Source organism: Aspergillus tanneri, assembly GCF_003426965.1.
Source record: "Aspergillus tanneri strain NIH1004 chromosome Unknown AapTan_7_pilon_pilon_pilon, whole genome shotgun sequence".
Lineage (NCBI taxonomy): Eukaryota > Fungi > Ascomycota > Eurotiomycetes > Eurotiales > Aspergillaceae > Aspergillus > Aspergillus tanneri.
The window spans coordinates 3,067,204-3,081,977 of NW_022984634.1; the positions used below are offsets into that span (position 1 = coordinate 3,067,204).

At 51.8% G+C, this 14,774-nt stretch overlaps 6 protein-coding genes across 6 annotated transcripts; 5 read left to right on the forward strand and 1 right to left on the reverse strand.

The window, feature by feature from the left end:
* Positions 1 to 650: 650 nt before the first annotated feature.
* Positions 651 to 2,624, forward strand: ATNIH1004_007624 (ferric reductase family protein; the record flags this gene model as incomplete). Its single annotated transcript, XM_033572244.1, has 3 exons — positions 651 to 1,308; positions 1,524 to 1,690; positions 1,752 to 2,624. 3 exons carry the CDS (start codon positions 651 to 653, stop codon positions 2,622 to 2,624), a joined length of 1,698 nt encoding a protein of 565 aa, XP_033425559.1.
* A 1,947-nt stretch (positions 2,625 to 4,571) lies between these two features.
* ATNIH1004_007625 (glutathione S-transferase family protein) lies at positions 4,572 to 5,437 on the forward strand (the record flags this gene model as incomplete). The annotated part of the gene is made up of 3 exons (XM_033572245.1): positions 4,572 to 4,651; positions 4,708 to 4,761; positions 4,819 to 5,437. 3 exons carry the CDS (start codon positions 4,572 to 4,574, stop codon positions 5,435 to 5,437), a joined length of 753 nt encoding a protein of 250 aa, XP_033425560.1.
* Positions 5,438 to 5,784: 347 nt separating this feature from the next.
* bbp (putative zinc knuckle transcription factor/splicing factor MSL5/ZFM1) lies at positions 5,785 to 8,087 on the forward strand (the record flags this gene model as incomplete). Its single annotated transcript, XM_033572246.1, has 8 exons — positions 5,785 to 5,938; positions 6,022 to 6,235; positions 6,294 to 6,511; positions 6,723 to 6,946; positions 7,002 to 7,110; positions 7,174 to 7,388; positions 7,482 to 7,991; positions 8,046 to 8,087. 8 exons carry the CDS (start codon positions 5,785 to 5,787, stop codon positions 8,085 to 8,087), a joined length of 1,686 nt encoding a protein of 561 aa, XP_033425561.1.
* An 884-nt stretch (positions 8,088 to 8,971) lies between these two features.
* ATNIH1004_007627 (anion exchange family protein) lies at positions 8,972 to 10,991 on the forward strand (the record flags this gene model as incomplete). Its single annotated transcript, XM_033572247.1, has 5 exons — positions 8,972 to 8,997; positions 9,179 to 9,327; positions 9,389 to 9,476; positions 9,535 to 10,031; positions 10,084 to 10,991. The coding sequence occupies 5 exons, from the start codon at positions 8,972 to 8,974 to the stop codon at positions 10,989 to 10,991; spliced, it is 1,668 nt and encodes a 555-aa protein (XP_033425562.1).
* Positions 10,992 to 11,328: 337 nt separating this feature from the next.
* Positions 11,329 to 12,974, forward strand: dbp8 (ATP-dependent RNA helicase DBP8; the record flags this gene model as incomplete). The annotated part of the gene is made up of 2 exons (XM_033572248.1): positions 11,329 to 11,840; positions 11,915 to 12,974. The coding sequence occupies 2 exons, from the start codon at positions 11,329 to 11,331 to the stop codon at positions 12,972 to 12,974; spliced, it is 1,572 nt and encodes a 523-aa protein (XP_033425563.1).
* Positions 12,975 to 13,405: 431 nt separating this feature from the next.
* On the reverse strand, positions 13,406 to 14,626 carry ATNIH1004_007629 (uncharacterized protein; the record flags this gene model as incomplete). Its single annotated transcript, XM_033572249.1, has 3 exons — positions 13,406 to 13,981; positions 14,064 to 14,276; positions 14,357 to 14,626. The coding sequence occupies 3 exons, from the start codon at positions 14,624 to 14,626 to the stop codon at positions 13,406 to 13,408; spliced, it is 1,059 nt and encodes a 352-aa protein (XP_033425564.1).
* Positions 14,627 to 14,774: the final 148 nt, after the last annotated feature.

Sequence of the window (14,774 nt, forward strand, 5' to 3'; positions counted from 1 at the left end):
TTTATCTTCTCAGTGCGACAGCGGCGGTCCTTTTTTCCCGGTCTTTGCCCTCCTCCTGGAGTCGGTCCTCCTATCTTCTCCCTTGGCACAAACCCTGTGCTGGCATCAAAAGTGACTGGTTCACCTCCTTCCCTCGCGTCGCATACATTCCTTTCTCGTTGCCTGCCTACCTCATTCCAGGTTCGAGCAGAGCATTCCTCCTGGGCTTGACAGGTCTGGCCCTGCGCAGGACAATCCCTTGGTTTCCTTTCCTCATATCAAGCAATACGACTGGGTCGCTTTCTTGGTTTTATTTGCAGACTTATTGCGTTTATCCTCCGACACAATCGAGAGACATACACGGAGACGAGATACCAAAGGGAAGCTGGAAACAAAGACATAAACGACGCCTTCGTCTTCGCTGTCCTCTCCACCGTGACAACTTCTCAAACGGTGAGCCCGCCCGGTGGTGAGACGGTGCTTCCTGTACGACGAGTTGACAAGGTCTTCCCGGTGTTGCCTTTCCTATCGGATATTTTGTCTACGGAGCTGGTCTCACACATAGTATCCCTGGTCTCGATACCTGCTTCTCGACTCGAGAAGCATCCCATTCATTTTTGGACTTGCTTGGACTGGCCTTCTTGTTGTTTCTTCTCAATTTCTCGGTAGCCATGAGTGCTGTTGTGTCCCTGGTTGAACTTGCTTCGGAAACGGTACGGGAGCTGCAAAAGCGCCAAGGCAAAATGGATCCCTTCTATGAGATATTCAACGATGACCTCGCGCGTTACACCCTAATGGTCCTTTGCCTGATGGTGGCCTGTATCTTGGTCTGGAAATCGTGGTTCCGGATGGCTGCCCACCTGAGACGCCTGGCCAGTTTCAACAGTGGCCATCAGCGCTACTTCATGGAGCCTAATGGGACCTTCGCAAAGGTCAAGAACCATATCGTCTACGCACCGTTGTTCCGTACTCGCCATAACCGTGAGTTCCAGCTGTCTCGAGCCGTCAACATGGGCACTCTGCCGAGCCGCTTCCATACGTTCATCCTGGTTGGCATCATCGTCATGAACGTGGTTCTGTGCACCGTCACCGTCCCCTACAAAAAACAGGAAGATACCGTTGCGGGTATCATCCGAAATCGCACCGGTACTATGGCAACCGTCAATTTGATTCCCCTCGTGGTTTTGGCGGGGCGGAACAACCCCTTGATCAAACTCCTCCAGGTCCCGTTTGACACCTACAACTTGATCCATCGCTGGCTCGCTCGGATCGTTGTCTTCGAGGCCTTGGCCCATACGTTTGCCTGGATGATCCCTAAGGCGCAGTCGGGTATGTTTTCCCCTTCCGTTGTCTTCGTTGGTATGAATTTGAGGCTGACCATATGTAGCTGGCTGGGATGTCGTGGGAATAGCCTTTGCGAACAGCAGCTTCCTTGTGTCGGGATTGGTTGTATGTGTTATCCCTGACACTCGAGCCTGGATCAGCGTGCACTAATTTTTTTTCCTTTTTTTCATTTTGCTGCTAGGCTACCTGTGCCTTTGTAGGACTTTTAGTACACTCTCCTTCTCCCATTCGACATGCATTCTACGAGACTTTCCTCCATTTGCACTTGGTGATGGTCATCCTCGTGATGGCCTTCCTTTGGGTCCATCTGGACGGGCTCGATGCACAGAAGTACTTGCTTGGGTCCATTATTCTCTGGGCGCTTGAGGTAGGCCGATTTCCACCGATCAGGAGGAACTGACATTGGAAAGCTAATCACGGAATGCTAGCGATCTGCGCGACTGCTCATCCTTCTGTACCGCAACTGTGGAAGGCAATCCACCACGGCACTTGTCGAGGCCCTCCCCGGTGACGCTGTGCGAGTGACGCTGAAGCTGGCACGGCCCTGGACCTTCAAACCGGGCCAGCACATTTACCTGTACATCCCTGTCGTCGGATGGTGGACGTCACATCCCTTCTCGGTCGGATGGAGCGAGGCGGAGGAAATTCTGAGCGACGAGAAGGGCATGCCCATAACTCGACAGGATGTGCATGGCCTACGGAAGACGACTATTTCCCTCTTGGTCCGTCGCCGAACTGGTTTTACCAACAAGCTGTTCCAGCGCGCCGTGAGTTCCGTCGGGTCTCGCGTGACTCTGCGAGCATTCGCCGAGGGGCCGTATGGCAGCATCCATACCATGGACTCGTACGGCACCGTGCTTCTGTTCGCGGGGGGTGTCGGCATTACCCACCAGGTCCCCTTCGTGCGCCATTTGGTCCAGGGCCATGCGGACGGCACGGTTGCCGCCCGCCGGGTCACCCTGGTCTGGATCATTCAATCGCCGGAGCATCTCGAGTGGATCCGACCCTGGATGACCAGTATCCTGGCCATGGAGCGTCGCCGCGAGGTTCTCCGGATCATGCTGTTCATCACGCGTCCGCGCAACACCAAGGAGATCCAGAGCCCGAGTGCCACCGTGCAGATGTTCCCCGGCCGACCCAACATTGAAACCTTGGTCGGGATGGAGGTTGAAAACCAAGTGGGTGCGATGGGGGTGTTGGTCTGTGGCAACGGTGGCTTGAGTGATGATGTCCGACAGGTCTGTCGCAAACGACAGGATCGTACGGAGATTGATTTTATTGAGGAAAGTTTCACCTGGTGATCGTGGGCGGGGAATGGGCGTGCTTTTTAGCTCCCCCAAACGGAGGGAACAAAGAAATCGGTCCCTTGTCGGATCCTGGTCGGATCCTTGTCTGTCTCCGATTTTACAACTAGAATATGAGGACCTGTAGAATCTAGACCGAAAATGACCACTTTTGCTGCCGTCTACGGCTGCATTTCCACCCGTAACTTAGCATCGAGCTGCCGCTCTCTGGCCCTCTCACCTGCTTTGCACCACACTATTCTGCACCCACCAAGTCCTGTTTAGTCATAGTGTAGACGCCAACTTCAGCGAGTACTCTGTTTCTAGTTCTATTCTGTTCAGGACAACCAGAGAACGGCCGAAAGTCGCATCCTTTACAGCCAAATCCAGCTCCCCTCCAATTTCGACCAGTTGGGCGCCATACAAAATATCGTTCTTCCTCGCTTCACTCCCTTCCCTCCCTCCCAACTAGGTCATCCCACCTCAACACCTTCCCGAGTCCCCACAATGATGCCCGAAGTAACTTCTGCACTCATGACATCTGTAATTTCGCTAACAGTGGCAGGTCGTCTGGAGAAAGCCACCCAAAGAACACCAGGATCATATCATTATAATCCATATCTCATACGTTACTTCTCGCGCTCGAAACAGTTAATGCTACATGGTACCTTGCACAACATCCTTCTAGCATTCAGTTTATGTTGAATCAAGAGCATCCCCATTCTGCTGCTCTTCTTCGACTGGCTTAAAACTAATCCCTTCCAGAAAAGAAAACAGATCTTTATTATCACGGGAAGCGGAGCATTCCCGCAACTCATACTGACCCTGTAATAGCGCATCACGAATAGCCCGCTGGTGTCTTTGAAACGGTAGTGTACCAGTCTCCATTCCTGCCAATACATCGAAGTGAAACTGGCGATGTTCATATTTCATCTGTTCAGCAAATGACTTCTCCCTCAACGCTGGAACATGCGCATAGAGATACGAGATTTGGCATGCATGTCTTGTTGCAATCACTTTTATACTCTTGGGAAGTGTCTTAAAAAAACACTGTTAATCACAGCCCCTGGCTGACAAGGGGTGACAGATCTGTACAACCCTTGGCTGGATAATAGGTTAACGTCCTTAGTCTTCAGGCTATCAAGCGTCCTAATTTTGGGTGCCAATACTTCACAGTCTAAGGAAGATAATTTGAGACTATTATTCGCTGGATGACTTTCATCTAAGTTATACACTGGGGGAGGTGTTCCAACAATACCAGCCTGTGGTCTGTACTCGTGAAAAAAATACCTGGGGGTTGGAGGTTTAGAGGGTAGGCGATGGTTTATGGGACCGGAGGGAAATGAAGAGGGAAAATTGTAGGGCAGAGAAGAGCGGGAAAACAGGACCGCGCTATACTATGACTTTGAGATAGAAGATGAAGACATTAATAGAGGTCTGTTGCAGGAAATCTAGCGGTTTATAACTCCATGCCAATGATCAACGGTCGTTTCTGGTTAGTCCGTATTCAAGAGCTATGTCTTTGTCAGAGTCATCTCCAATTTTGTGAAATTCTGGCCGTATTTAGTCCGGCCAGCGACCGACAGCTTTAGATGCGTTCCTATTTCACCTTTCACCACCCGAAAGATACGAAGACGGATCTATCTCCAATGTGGAATAAGCTCCTCCGCAAACCACGGTACTTTCTCCGCACGAGCCTATTATTTGTTACCATGGATGGAGAAGTTTCGGGAAGTCAAATCATCGTTAATTATGCAATGGCTTAGAAATCATGGTGGGGTAAGTACTCGAGGGTTCCTCATAGTGGCATCATCCTTTGTGAATTAATCATCAGGAATGAGCCGGGCGAGAGCGACGCTGTCATATAAACATCACCAACACCTCCACCGTGTTCTTGGACAGGCCTCATCCATCCTCTCTTCTCTGTCCCATTGTCCGTGTCGTCGTTCTCAGCATTTGTCCACCATGAGTCGTCCTGATCTTACTCTTTATACCTCCCAGACTCCCAATGGGATCAAGATATCCATTGCTCTGGAGGAATTAGGGTGCGTCGACCCCATTGGTTGGGGATGAGCAGTCAGCTAAGAATATCTTCATTTAGACTTCCATACAAGGTGCACGCCATTGACATCAGCAAGAACACCCAGAAAGAACAGTACGCAGAGCAAATCTTCCTCATCTAACCAAAAGTACCCTATCTTAACCCAACCAGATGGTTCCTCGAAATTAACCCCAATGGTCGCATCCCCGCCTTAACCGACACCTTCACCGATGGCCAGAAGATCCGTCTATTCGAATCTGGCAGCATCCTCACCTATCTCGCGGAGCAGTACGACAAGGACTACAAGATCTCCTTCCCGAAGGGTACCCGCGAGTACTACGAGATGAACAGCTGGCTGTACTTCCAGAACGCTGGTGTCGGGCCCATGCAAGGGCAAGCGAACCATTTCTCGCGCTACGCCCCCGAACGTATCGAGTACGGGGTGAATCGATACGTCAACGAGACCCGTCGTCTGTATGGTGTGCTGGACAAGCATCTGTCGACCTCCAAGTCAGGATACCTAGTGGGGGATCATGTGTCTATCGCTGATATCTCGCACTGGGGATGGGTGGCTGCTGCGGGATGGGCGGGCGTCGATATCGATGAGTTCCCCCATCTCAAGGCTTGGGAGGAGCGCATGGGTGCGAGAGAGGGTGTCGAGAAGGGTCGTCATGTGCCTTCACCGCATACGATCAAGGAACTCCTCAAGGATAAGGCCGCTATGGAACAGAAAGCGGCCGAGGCGCGGGCTTGGGTTCAGGAGGGCATGAAGGCTGATGCAAAGCACTGACCATCTATGGGTGCTGCCGCATTTCTCATTTGTTACTATTCTCTTTCCCTTGTACGTTGTTATGTTGTATTTCTGTACAGATTTAGCATCTAGTGGTCTTATATGATTGACTTTACGTAACTCCTCGAAACAAATGGTAAGGTAGGATTGTATATAGTCTTCGTGTTTCCCTGGTTTACTCGGTGCTTAGTCAGCGCACGTGACACAGAGCTCGCCACATTGCGGCCGCTGAATACCATTACCTTATTTTTATCTCACAATCCTGCTGGTTCTCAAAACCAGTCGATCGCTGGCTTGCTCACACGGCAGATTAACTTTCTTATAGTACAGTGCAACTATCTGGACCGATGGCCTGGCGTAATCAAGGAATCACCGGATCCAACAACGTGCCTTTGGGCCGCAGACGATTCGGAGGCGATGACCCTGGAGAAGATGACAGCCGTACGGCAACTCCTTCGTCTGCGGACCTTGGGTACAAGCGTGGTAGAAGTCCTGTTAGAGGTAAGTCCTTCTCTTCCTCTAACTGGCCGAGTCTTGTCCAGGACTTGGTCTTCGAGTGAACACCTACTGAGACACGGTTCTAGCTGACCCCCCTGCCGACGGCGTGAAGAAGCGCAAGAAGCGCAACCGTTGGGGAGATGCGCAGGAGAATAAGGCTGCAGGTCTCATGGGCTTGCCCACGATGATCATGGCCAACTTCACCAATGAACAACTGGAGGCGTATACTCTGCATCTGCGGATCGAGGAAATCAGCCAAAAGCTTCGAATCAACGATGTCGTCCCTGCGGATGGTGACAGGTCAGTTCCTCACCCCTCTGGTTTACTGTTAGATTTGCGAACTAAGTATCTTGCGCAGATCTCCGTCCCCCCCGCCTCAGTACGATAATTTTGGCAGACGTGTAAATACTAGAGAGTATCGGTATCGGAAACGCCTCGAGGATGAGCGCCACAAGCTCGTTGAAAAGGCCATGAAGACCATTCCTAACTACCACCCGCCCTCTGACTACAGGCGTCCTACCAAGACCCAGGAGAAGGTCTACGTTCCAGTGAATGACTATCCAGAGATTAACTTCAGTATGATAACTAACCCTCTAACTCCTAACCGTCCCTGTATTGTATTTTCATGACTCTCTCTGCTCGAGTCGAGCTTATGGGAAAGACCATCGTTCTGTCGATGCCTTTTCGGCTCGCTTCTTGCTAACCCTTACTGCTTAATGACCATTGCTCTTCCATTACTTCTAAAAACCAGCATGAACTAACCATAGCTTTTCGCTATCTTTTAAAGTTGGCTTACTCATAGGTCCCCGTGGAAATACCCTGAAAAAAATGGAGACCGAATCGGGCGCCAAAATTGCCATCCGAGGCAAAGGCTCCGTTAAGGAAGGAAAAGGTCGATCTGATGCCGCTCACGCTAGCAACCAGGAAGAAGATCTTCACTGCTTGATTATGGCAGATACCGAGGAAAAAGTTAACAAGGCGAAGAAGCTGGTGCACAATGTCATTGAGACTGTAAGTTCCTTCCCTTTGGTTATTTGGTTTGGGATATTCATTGACCACCGTCTAGGCCGCTTCAATCCCTGAAGGCCAGAACGAGCTTAAGAGGAACCAGCTTCGAGAGTTGGCCGCTCTTAACGGTACTCTCCGTGACGATGAAAACCAGGCTTGCCAAAACTGTAAGTTGAGTCCCTGATTTCTTTCTTTTCCCCCGTCAGTCTCCTAACCTTGCATCTTATTAGGTGGCCAAATCGGACACCGCAAGTACGACTGTCCTGAGCAACGCAATTTCACTGCCAACATCATTTGTCGTGTCTGTGGCAACGCTGGGCACATGGCTCGCGACTGTCCTGACCGCCAGAGGGGCAGTGACTGGCGTAATAACGGTGGCTACGGCGGCGCCGGCGGCGGCCGGAGAGCCATCGGTGGAGGCGATGCCGTCGACCGTGAGATGGAGGTATGCTACTACCCTTTTATTTTACTTTATTCTTTTCTTTTCTTTTTTGTTTTTTTTTTAAAAAAAGGAGCATCCCGTCTAACTCGAGTTTAGCAACTTATGCAAGAACTGTCTGGCGGTGCGCCAGGCGAAGATGGCCAAGTGCCTCGTCGCATTGAAGCTGGTCCCGATCAAGGCTACGATGATCGCGATATGAAGCCTTGGCAACGAGGCCCACCACCAAGCGATGTGGCGCCCTGGCAGCAGAGAGGCCGCGATAATCGTTCCCGTGATGATTATGGGTCTCGCGATCATGGAGGTGCGCCTCCATGGGCTCAGAGCCGCGGAGGCGACTACGGCTACGGCTCACAGGGTGGCGGCTATGGCGCTCCCCCCGGAGCTGCACCATGGCAGCAGCAAGCACCTCCCCCACCTCCTGGTGGCCAGTCGTCGTATGGATATGGTGGTTACGGTTCCTATCCCCCGTCGGCACCCGGTATGGCACCTCCAGGTGCGCCTCCCGGCTTGGGCGCGCCACCACCTCCCCCTGGCATGCCGTCAATGTATTACGGCTCTGGAGGCAGCCCACCACCGCCTCCTCCGGGTGAAGGACCCCCTCCTCCCGTATGTATCCCCTGGTATGCTGTATAGCTGATACAGAGCTAACTTTGGACTCAGCCACCGAGTGATCATCCTCCTCCTCCACCTCCGCCATCTTAAGCGCGTAACCGTCGTTTAAGACCGGTGCTGCCCAGCGTATGACTAGTAGGGAGGATCAAAAAGTCAATCAAAATTGAAGAGGACTGTAGATGATGGAGGGATTGAGAGAGCGGATGGGAGGAATACGCTCTTAATGCTTTGTATTCCTGTTTGTATGTACTTTGATAGGTCGATAGTTTGCGTTGTTTCGACTTTGGTCAATCAGCCAGTCCGTTTCAAGGCACTTTTAATCTTATTTGATCTTCTTGTCTGCACTTCCCGTCTGTAAGCAGTATACCTGGACATGCGTAACTAATTGACTGATACGTACTTTCTGGTTTGTTCGCCAGTTTCTTGGCGGCCTCATTGATTAGGCGCTACCTTACATACTACCACCGCCCTTGCCGACCGTACCTTCGTATTCGTCCTTCATTTCCACGCTCTCTTTCTCTTCACCTCCGGTCTGTATTGATGCCGGACGGTTTGCTTCAGTCGAGTAGCGGTTCTTTTCTTCTAAATCTCCTCTCGCCCAGGAGACAGGCTTGATCTTCCAAGGTCAAGTATACCAACCCACAAGTCAGGCTTCACCTTGAGTTTTATTATTGCCCGCCTGTGGATCAACGTTCCACACTTCGACTGCGCAACATGCAGGAACCCGTTCATCCAGGAGGGGGAACAGGCGCAGGAGGAGGGCTAACCATCTCCTCCGGACCCGATTGTCACACCAGCTCTCCGCCACCTCTGTCGTCGTCCCACTCTCAGCGGAGAGCTTGGCAGTCCCAATCTACAGATGGGAGAAGATCCCAGCTTCATCCTCACCAGGGCTCAGGCTTGTCCTCTGTCTCAAGAGAGCAATCACGTACGTCTTCGACTGCTACTGCTGCCGCTTCTGCACACCCAGAATCATGGTGGCGCGTGCATCTCTTCCGTGGTATGATTATGGATGTTAAACGGAGAGTACCCTACTATTGGAGTGATTGGACTGATGCTTGGGATTATCGCGTCGTTCCGGCTACGGTGTATATGTATTTTGCTAAGTAAGTTGCTTGTTTTTTCTCTCTTTTCTCTGTTTCCCTGGGGGTAGTGGGATAGGACGTTACTAATGATGATAGCATTCTCCCTGCCCTGGCCTTCTCGCTGGATATGTTTGAAAAGACCAATCAGAGTTACGGCGTCAATGAAGTGCTCTTAGCCTCGGTTTTGGGTGCGGTGGTGTTTGCTCTTTTCGCTGCTCAGCCCTTGGTCATCGTGGGTGTTACAGGTAAGACTGTTTTCGTTGTCCTTGCATTCGAATGGTTGCAGCTTATACATATTTGTTGCAGGTCCTATCACAGTTTTCAATTATACCGTCTATGATATTATCGCTCCGCGGGGAACACCTTATCTCGCTTTTATGTGCTGGATTGGAATGTCAGTTTTGGTTCCGGATCGCCTGGGATTAAATGATGAAGATTGCTGACCTGCGTAGCTGGTCCCTTATCATGCATTGGATTCTTGCCATCACCAATTCCTGTAATGGATTGACGTATGTCACGCGGTTCTCATGTGATATCTTTGGATTCTACGTTGCCTTTATCTATCTTCAGAAGGGAATCCAGGTCCTGACGAGGCAATGGGGAGCTGTTGGGGAAACGTCCGCTTATTTGAGTATCATGGTCGCCTTGCTGGTTCTCATGAGCGGCTGGATATGTGGAGAACTTGGGAATAGCAGCCTGTTCCAGCGTTATGTGCGGAAATTCCTGGAGGATTACGGTACGCCGTTGACCATCATCTTCTTTACCGGATTCCTACATATTGGCCATATGAGAAACGTCGAAGTCGCTACATTACCTACCAGTAAAGCGTTTTTTCCAACCGCTGATCGAGGATGGTTTGTGCATTTCTGGGATATCAGCGTTGGGGATATCTTTCTTGCAATACCGTTTGCGTTGCTTCTCACGATTCTCTTCTACTTCGATCACAACGGTGAGTCATGCGTTGACCCTCTTGGAAAGCTCCGGCGGGCTAATCACCACAGTCTCATCCCTGATCGCTCAAGGAACCGAGTTCCCTCTCCGGAAGCCCGCCGGCTTTCATTGGGACCTGTGGTTGCTTGGGCTGACAACTTTTATTGCCGGACTTCTGGGCATCCCATTCCCCAACGGACTTATCCCCCAAGCGCCGTTCCACACAGCAGCCCTTTGCGTGACGCGGGACATTGCGGACGAAGACGATACCAACAAGGGCAAATCTGTTCGTATCACGGATCACGTTGTCGAGCAGCGAGTCAGCAACCTCGCTCAAGGGCTCCTGACCCTGGGCACCATGAGTGGTCCCCTGCTCATCGTCCTGCACCTGATCCCGCAGGGCGTTATGGCTGGGCTCTTCTTCATCATGGGCGTCCAAGCGCTACAAGGGAACGGGATCACGCAAAAGCTGATTTTCCTGGCCCAAGACCGAAACTTCACCTCGCCTTCCAACCCACTGAAGAGACTCGAGCGTCGTGCCTCTATCTGGGCATTTGTCATCTTGGAACTGATTGGCTTCGGTGGCACCTTTGCCATCACCCAGACAATTGCCGCCATTGGATTCCCCGTCATCATCTTACTTCTCATCCCTGTACGAGCCTTCCTCCTGCCCCGATGGTTTACCCAGGAAGAACTCTCTGTGTTGGACGGGCCCACGGCCAGTCCATTTACCATGGAGAGCGTCGGAGGCACACATGGACTGGTGGATGTCGCTCCTGTCTCGACCGGACTAGACGATGGCGACCTACCAAAACAACAACCATCTCACACTGGCAATACCTCAGTCATGATGCGTCGTGACAGAAGCTCGTCTTCTGATGAGTCGCCGATCGATGGCGACCTCGAATGCGGAGAGGCCTACAAACTGCAGACAAGATCGTCTGTTCGTCGACGGAGCACAACTAGCAGAGTTGACTGATCTTCTTCTGTCTATCGACCTTACAGGGGATATAGGCTGCGTGTGATTGCATTTTGGATATAACGATTGTTTAGAGTAGAGATAATTATATATAATTCTCTGACAGTTTTGGGTCGATATGGTCTGGAATATCTAACTCAATGTACATATTGAATTCCACTACATTTATTGGGGTCCATCGAGCGGTTTCCACCTAGTAACGGTCTCAGACTGCGACGTAAAAAGAATGTCTACGACTGGTATAAATCACGTGATAAACCGCCTTCGTGCGGTCAACTTTTTTTGCCGAAGAATTTGGAAGAATTTCAAACATCGCGAAAGAAATCCATCACGCAGCATGGCGCCCTCTCGCTCTCTCTCTCCCGTCTCGGGGGGATCCCACGAGGTCTCGAGCTCGTCAGAGACAGATCGAATCGAATTGAATACCCGAACACCCAAGAGACGACGCCTCTCCGAGTCGTCCAACGACTCCTATGTGGCTCCGGCGCCGCTCCCAACCCTCTCCCGGATCAAGAAGAAAGATGCCAACGACGACAAGTCTGTCACTAGTTGTAAGGATGAAAACCCAGTCCTGATTCGGGATGCGATTGAGATCGGGCTCCAGAATGCGGAGTCTTCTTTCAAAAGTATCAATGTGGCTTCTTGGCTCGTTGGGTCCCTCACTACCATGGCTATCCGGAAACCCACTGCAATTCAAAAGGCCTGTATCCCGGAGATCATGAAAGGTAGGGACTGTATCGGAGGTAGTAGGACGGGTTCGGGAAAGACGATCGCGTTTGCGGTTCCAATCTTGCAGAAATGGGCAGAGGATCCTTTTGGTATTTTTGCGGTGGTGTTGACGCCTACAAGGTATATAACCGTTCATTCTTTCACCAGCCTGATGAATAAGAATAAATCCAGATGCTTATGTAGATTCTCCACAGAGAACTCGCACTCCAGATTTTCGAACAGATCAAGGCGATTTCCGCACCGCAAAATATGAAGCCCGTGCTCATCACCGGAGGTACCGATATGCGATCTCAGGCGATCGCCCTGTCGCAACGACCCCATGTGGTGATTGCGACACCCGGCCGTCTCGCTGACCACATCAACACGTCCGGCGAGGATACTGTGTGCGGACTGAAGCGGGTTCGAATGGTCGTTCTGGACGAGGCGGATCGACTGCTCGCTCCCGGCGCAGGCAGCATGCTTCCCGACGTGGAAACCTGTCTATCGGCACTCCCTCCGTCCAGTGAGCGTCAAACTCTCCTTTTCACCGCGACCGTGACGCCCGAGGTCCGCGCCCTGAAAGACATGCCCCGACCATCGAACAAACCACCCATCTTCGTGACCGAAATCTCCACCGAAAACAGAGACACGGTACCACCGACCCTCCGACAAACGTACCTCAAAGTCCCCATGACCCATCGCGAAGCCTTCCTGCACGTCCTGCTCTCCACCGAAGGCAACGCCTCCAAATCCGCCATCATCTTCTGCAACCATACCAGGACTGCCGACCTCCTCGAACGCATGCTCCGTCGACTCTCCCATCGCGTCACCGCGTTGCACAGTCTACTCCCCCAGTCCGAGCGAAACGCCAACCTGGCGCGGTTCCGCGCCTCCGCGGCCCGTCTTCTCGTCGCCACGGACGTCGCCTCCCGCGGTCTGGATATCCCCTCTGTTAGTCTGGTGGTTAATTTCGACGTGCCGCGTAACCCAGACGATTACGTGCACCGCGTGGGTCGAACGGCGCGTGCCGGTCGGCGAGGCGAGGCCGTGACCCTGGTTGGTCAGCGCGATGTGCAGCTGGTGCTAGCCATCGAGGAGCGAGTAGGTCGGCAGATGGAGGAATGGGCCGAAGAAGGCGTCAGTGTCGAGGGACGGGTGGTGCGTACCGGTGTCCTCAAAGAAGTCGGTCAGGCGAAGCGAGACGCAATGGGGGAGATTGAAGAGGGTCGAGACGTGTTGGGACGGAAACGGAATAAATTGAAAAAGGTGCGATGATCTGATCTGATCTGTGGGATGGGTTTGTATATACCATTGATAGAAGTGGCATCAACAATCACTAGAAGTATAGCTATGGGGAATACAAGTAGGCTCCTACTAGTTAAAATACTACAGATTAAACGGAGATGTGTAAATGTAAATGTTATCATTATCAGAGTCAAGAGATCTTCATGTACGTACTATACAAAAAAGCTACCATGAGATGCACCAAAATCCACACGGTATCAGCGGTCTATCACTATTATTTTAGGATAGAATCAGGTATTCAGAAAGTCTATGAGAAGATCTATCTAAGATCTCGTCGTGGTGGGGACATTCATCTGCCATGGTTTATGGGCAATCAACATCCCAGCGTTAATGCGGAAAGAGTCGCTGATCTAGAAGACGTAAAAATTGAAATCCAATTCAGAAGTCGTCTCGTCTATTCATTAGCCGGAATTAGCAGAGCCCGTCCAGGGACTTGAATCTTTGCATTTCTCTCCCGTGTTCATGAGCTTGAGCAGTCCATCCACGGCGTCTCCCCTTTGAGCCGGGGTGACCAGCCGCTTGTCCGTCGCAGAGTCGTCTTGCGGGCTCGCGTCCGCCGCCGCAGTCGGGGTCCGCAAGCACTCATCCCTCCGCGAGACAGTCGCGGGAGGGCTGCTTAGCTGCATGGGAGACCCTGCGGTGTATGTGCGACGGTGGCTTGTCTGCGTCGGGGTTTTCATAGGGTCATCCTGGGAGTGGGCGTTTCCCACTGATGATGGAGGTGACGACAGTCCTGAGACTGGAGCAGTGGACTCGGAGGGCTGGTTGGGTGCACGGGAGGGTGGAAGAGCTCGAGGAGTGGAGGACGGAGAGGCAATGGTTTCTTTGTCTTGGGGCTTCAGGGTCGAGGCTTCAGGCAGTGACAGTCGGGGAAGCTTCCGACGGTGGGCTTCTAGCTCAGAGAGTCGGCGATCGAATTGGGGATCTTGAACACGACGCATGGCGCTTTGTATCCTGTTCCGGAGAAGAATTGCTTTCTATGGTGGAATTGTATGAGTTCGCAGACTTGGTTTTATTTGCCCCGTGGGGTTAGGGCTAGATTGGGGGCTGGCTTCATACCCGTTGGATAAACAATTTACGTGTGTCCGGGTCGTCTGGGATAATACACGTCATTGGCCCTGATTCCAAGGACGGATCACTGGTATCCTCGGATTTATGAGACTGTGTAAGTTGCTTTGGTTCTTGTGATTGTGGATTGAATTTTTGAGATGCAGTAGCTCGAACCGGCGAATGCATCAATGTGTCTGTATGTTTGCGAGATGAAGAGGAAGGCTGTCGTGCGAAAGAAAGCAAGGAAAAGAATACAGATCAGCATTTCGTGATCCAATGGCAGCATTGTCTGGTCTTCTTACCCGACCAGCTGTCTGGACCGTAGCTGCTCCATGGTAGACAGAGACGCGGCTTTGATCTCCCGAGACCTCACGTTCCACCCGATCAATCGAGCGTTTCTGACCGACGAAGGACGGCGAAGGAAGCAATTGTTTCCTGGGCGAGGAGGGATCAAGTAAAGCGTGTTTGACCGGCGAGACGTGCCGGGGGGACAGACACGCGTTGACGGTCTTTTCCCCGAGAATTCGCCTACCATCTTTGATGGGGCTGGCATGAAAAACAGTGGAATTCATTGCGGAGAAGCACTAATTGGTTGAAGGAAAAGAGAAGGCGAGGGGAGAGAGGTTGGTGAGAGTGTTATAGAAGATGTAGGCAGTGATTTAGTCCGCGTCGTAGACCGAGAAAGGAGGGGGAGAAGTGGGGAGAGGAGAGGAAAGATAC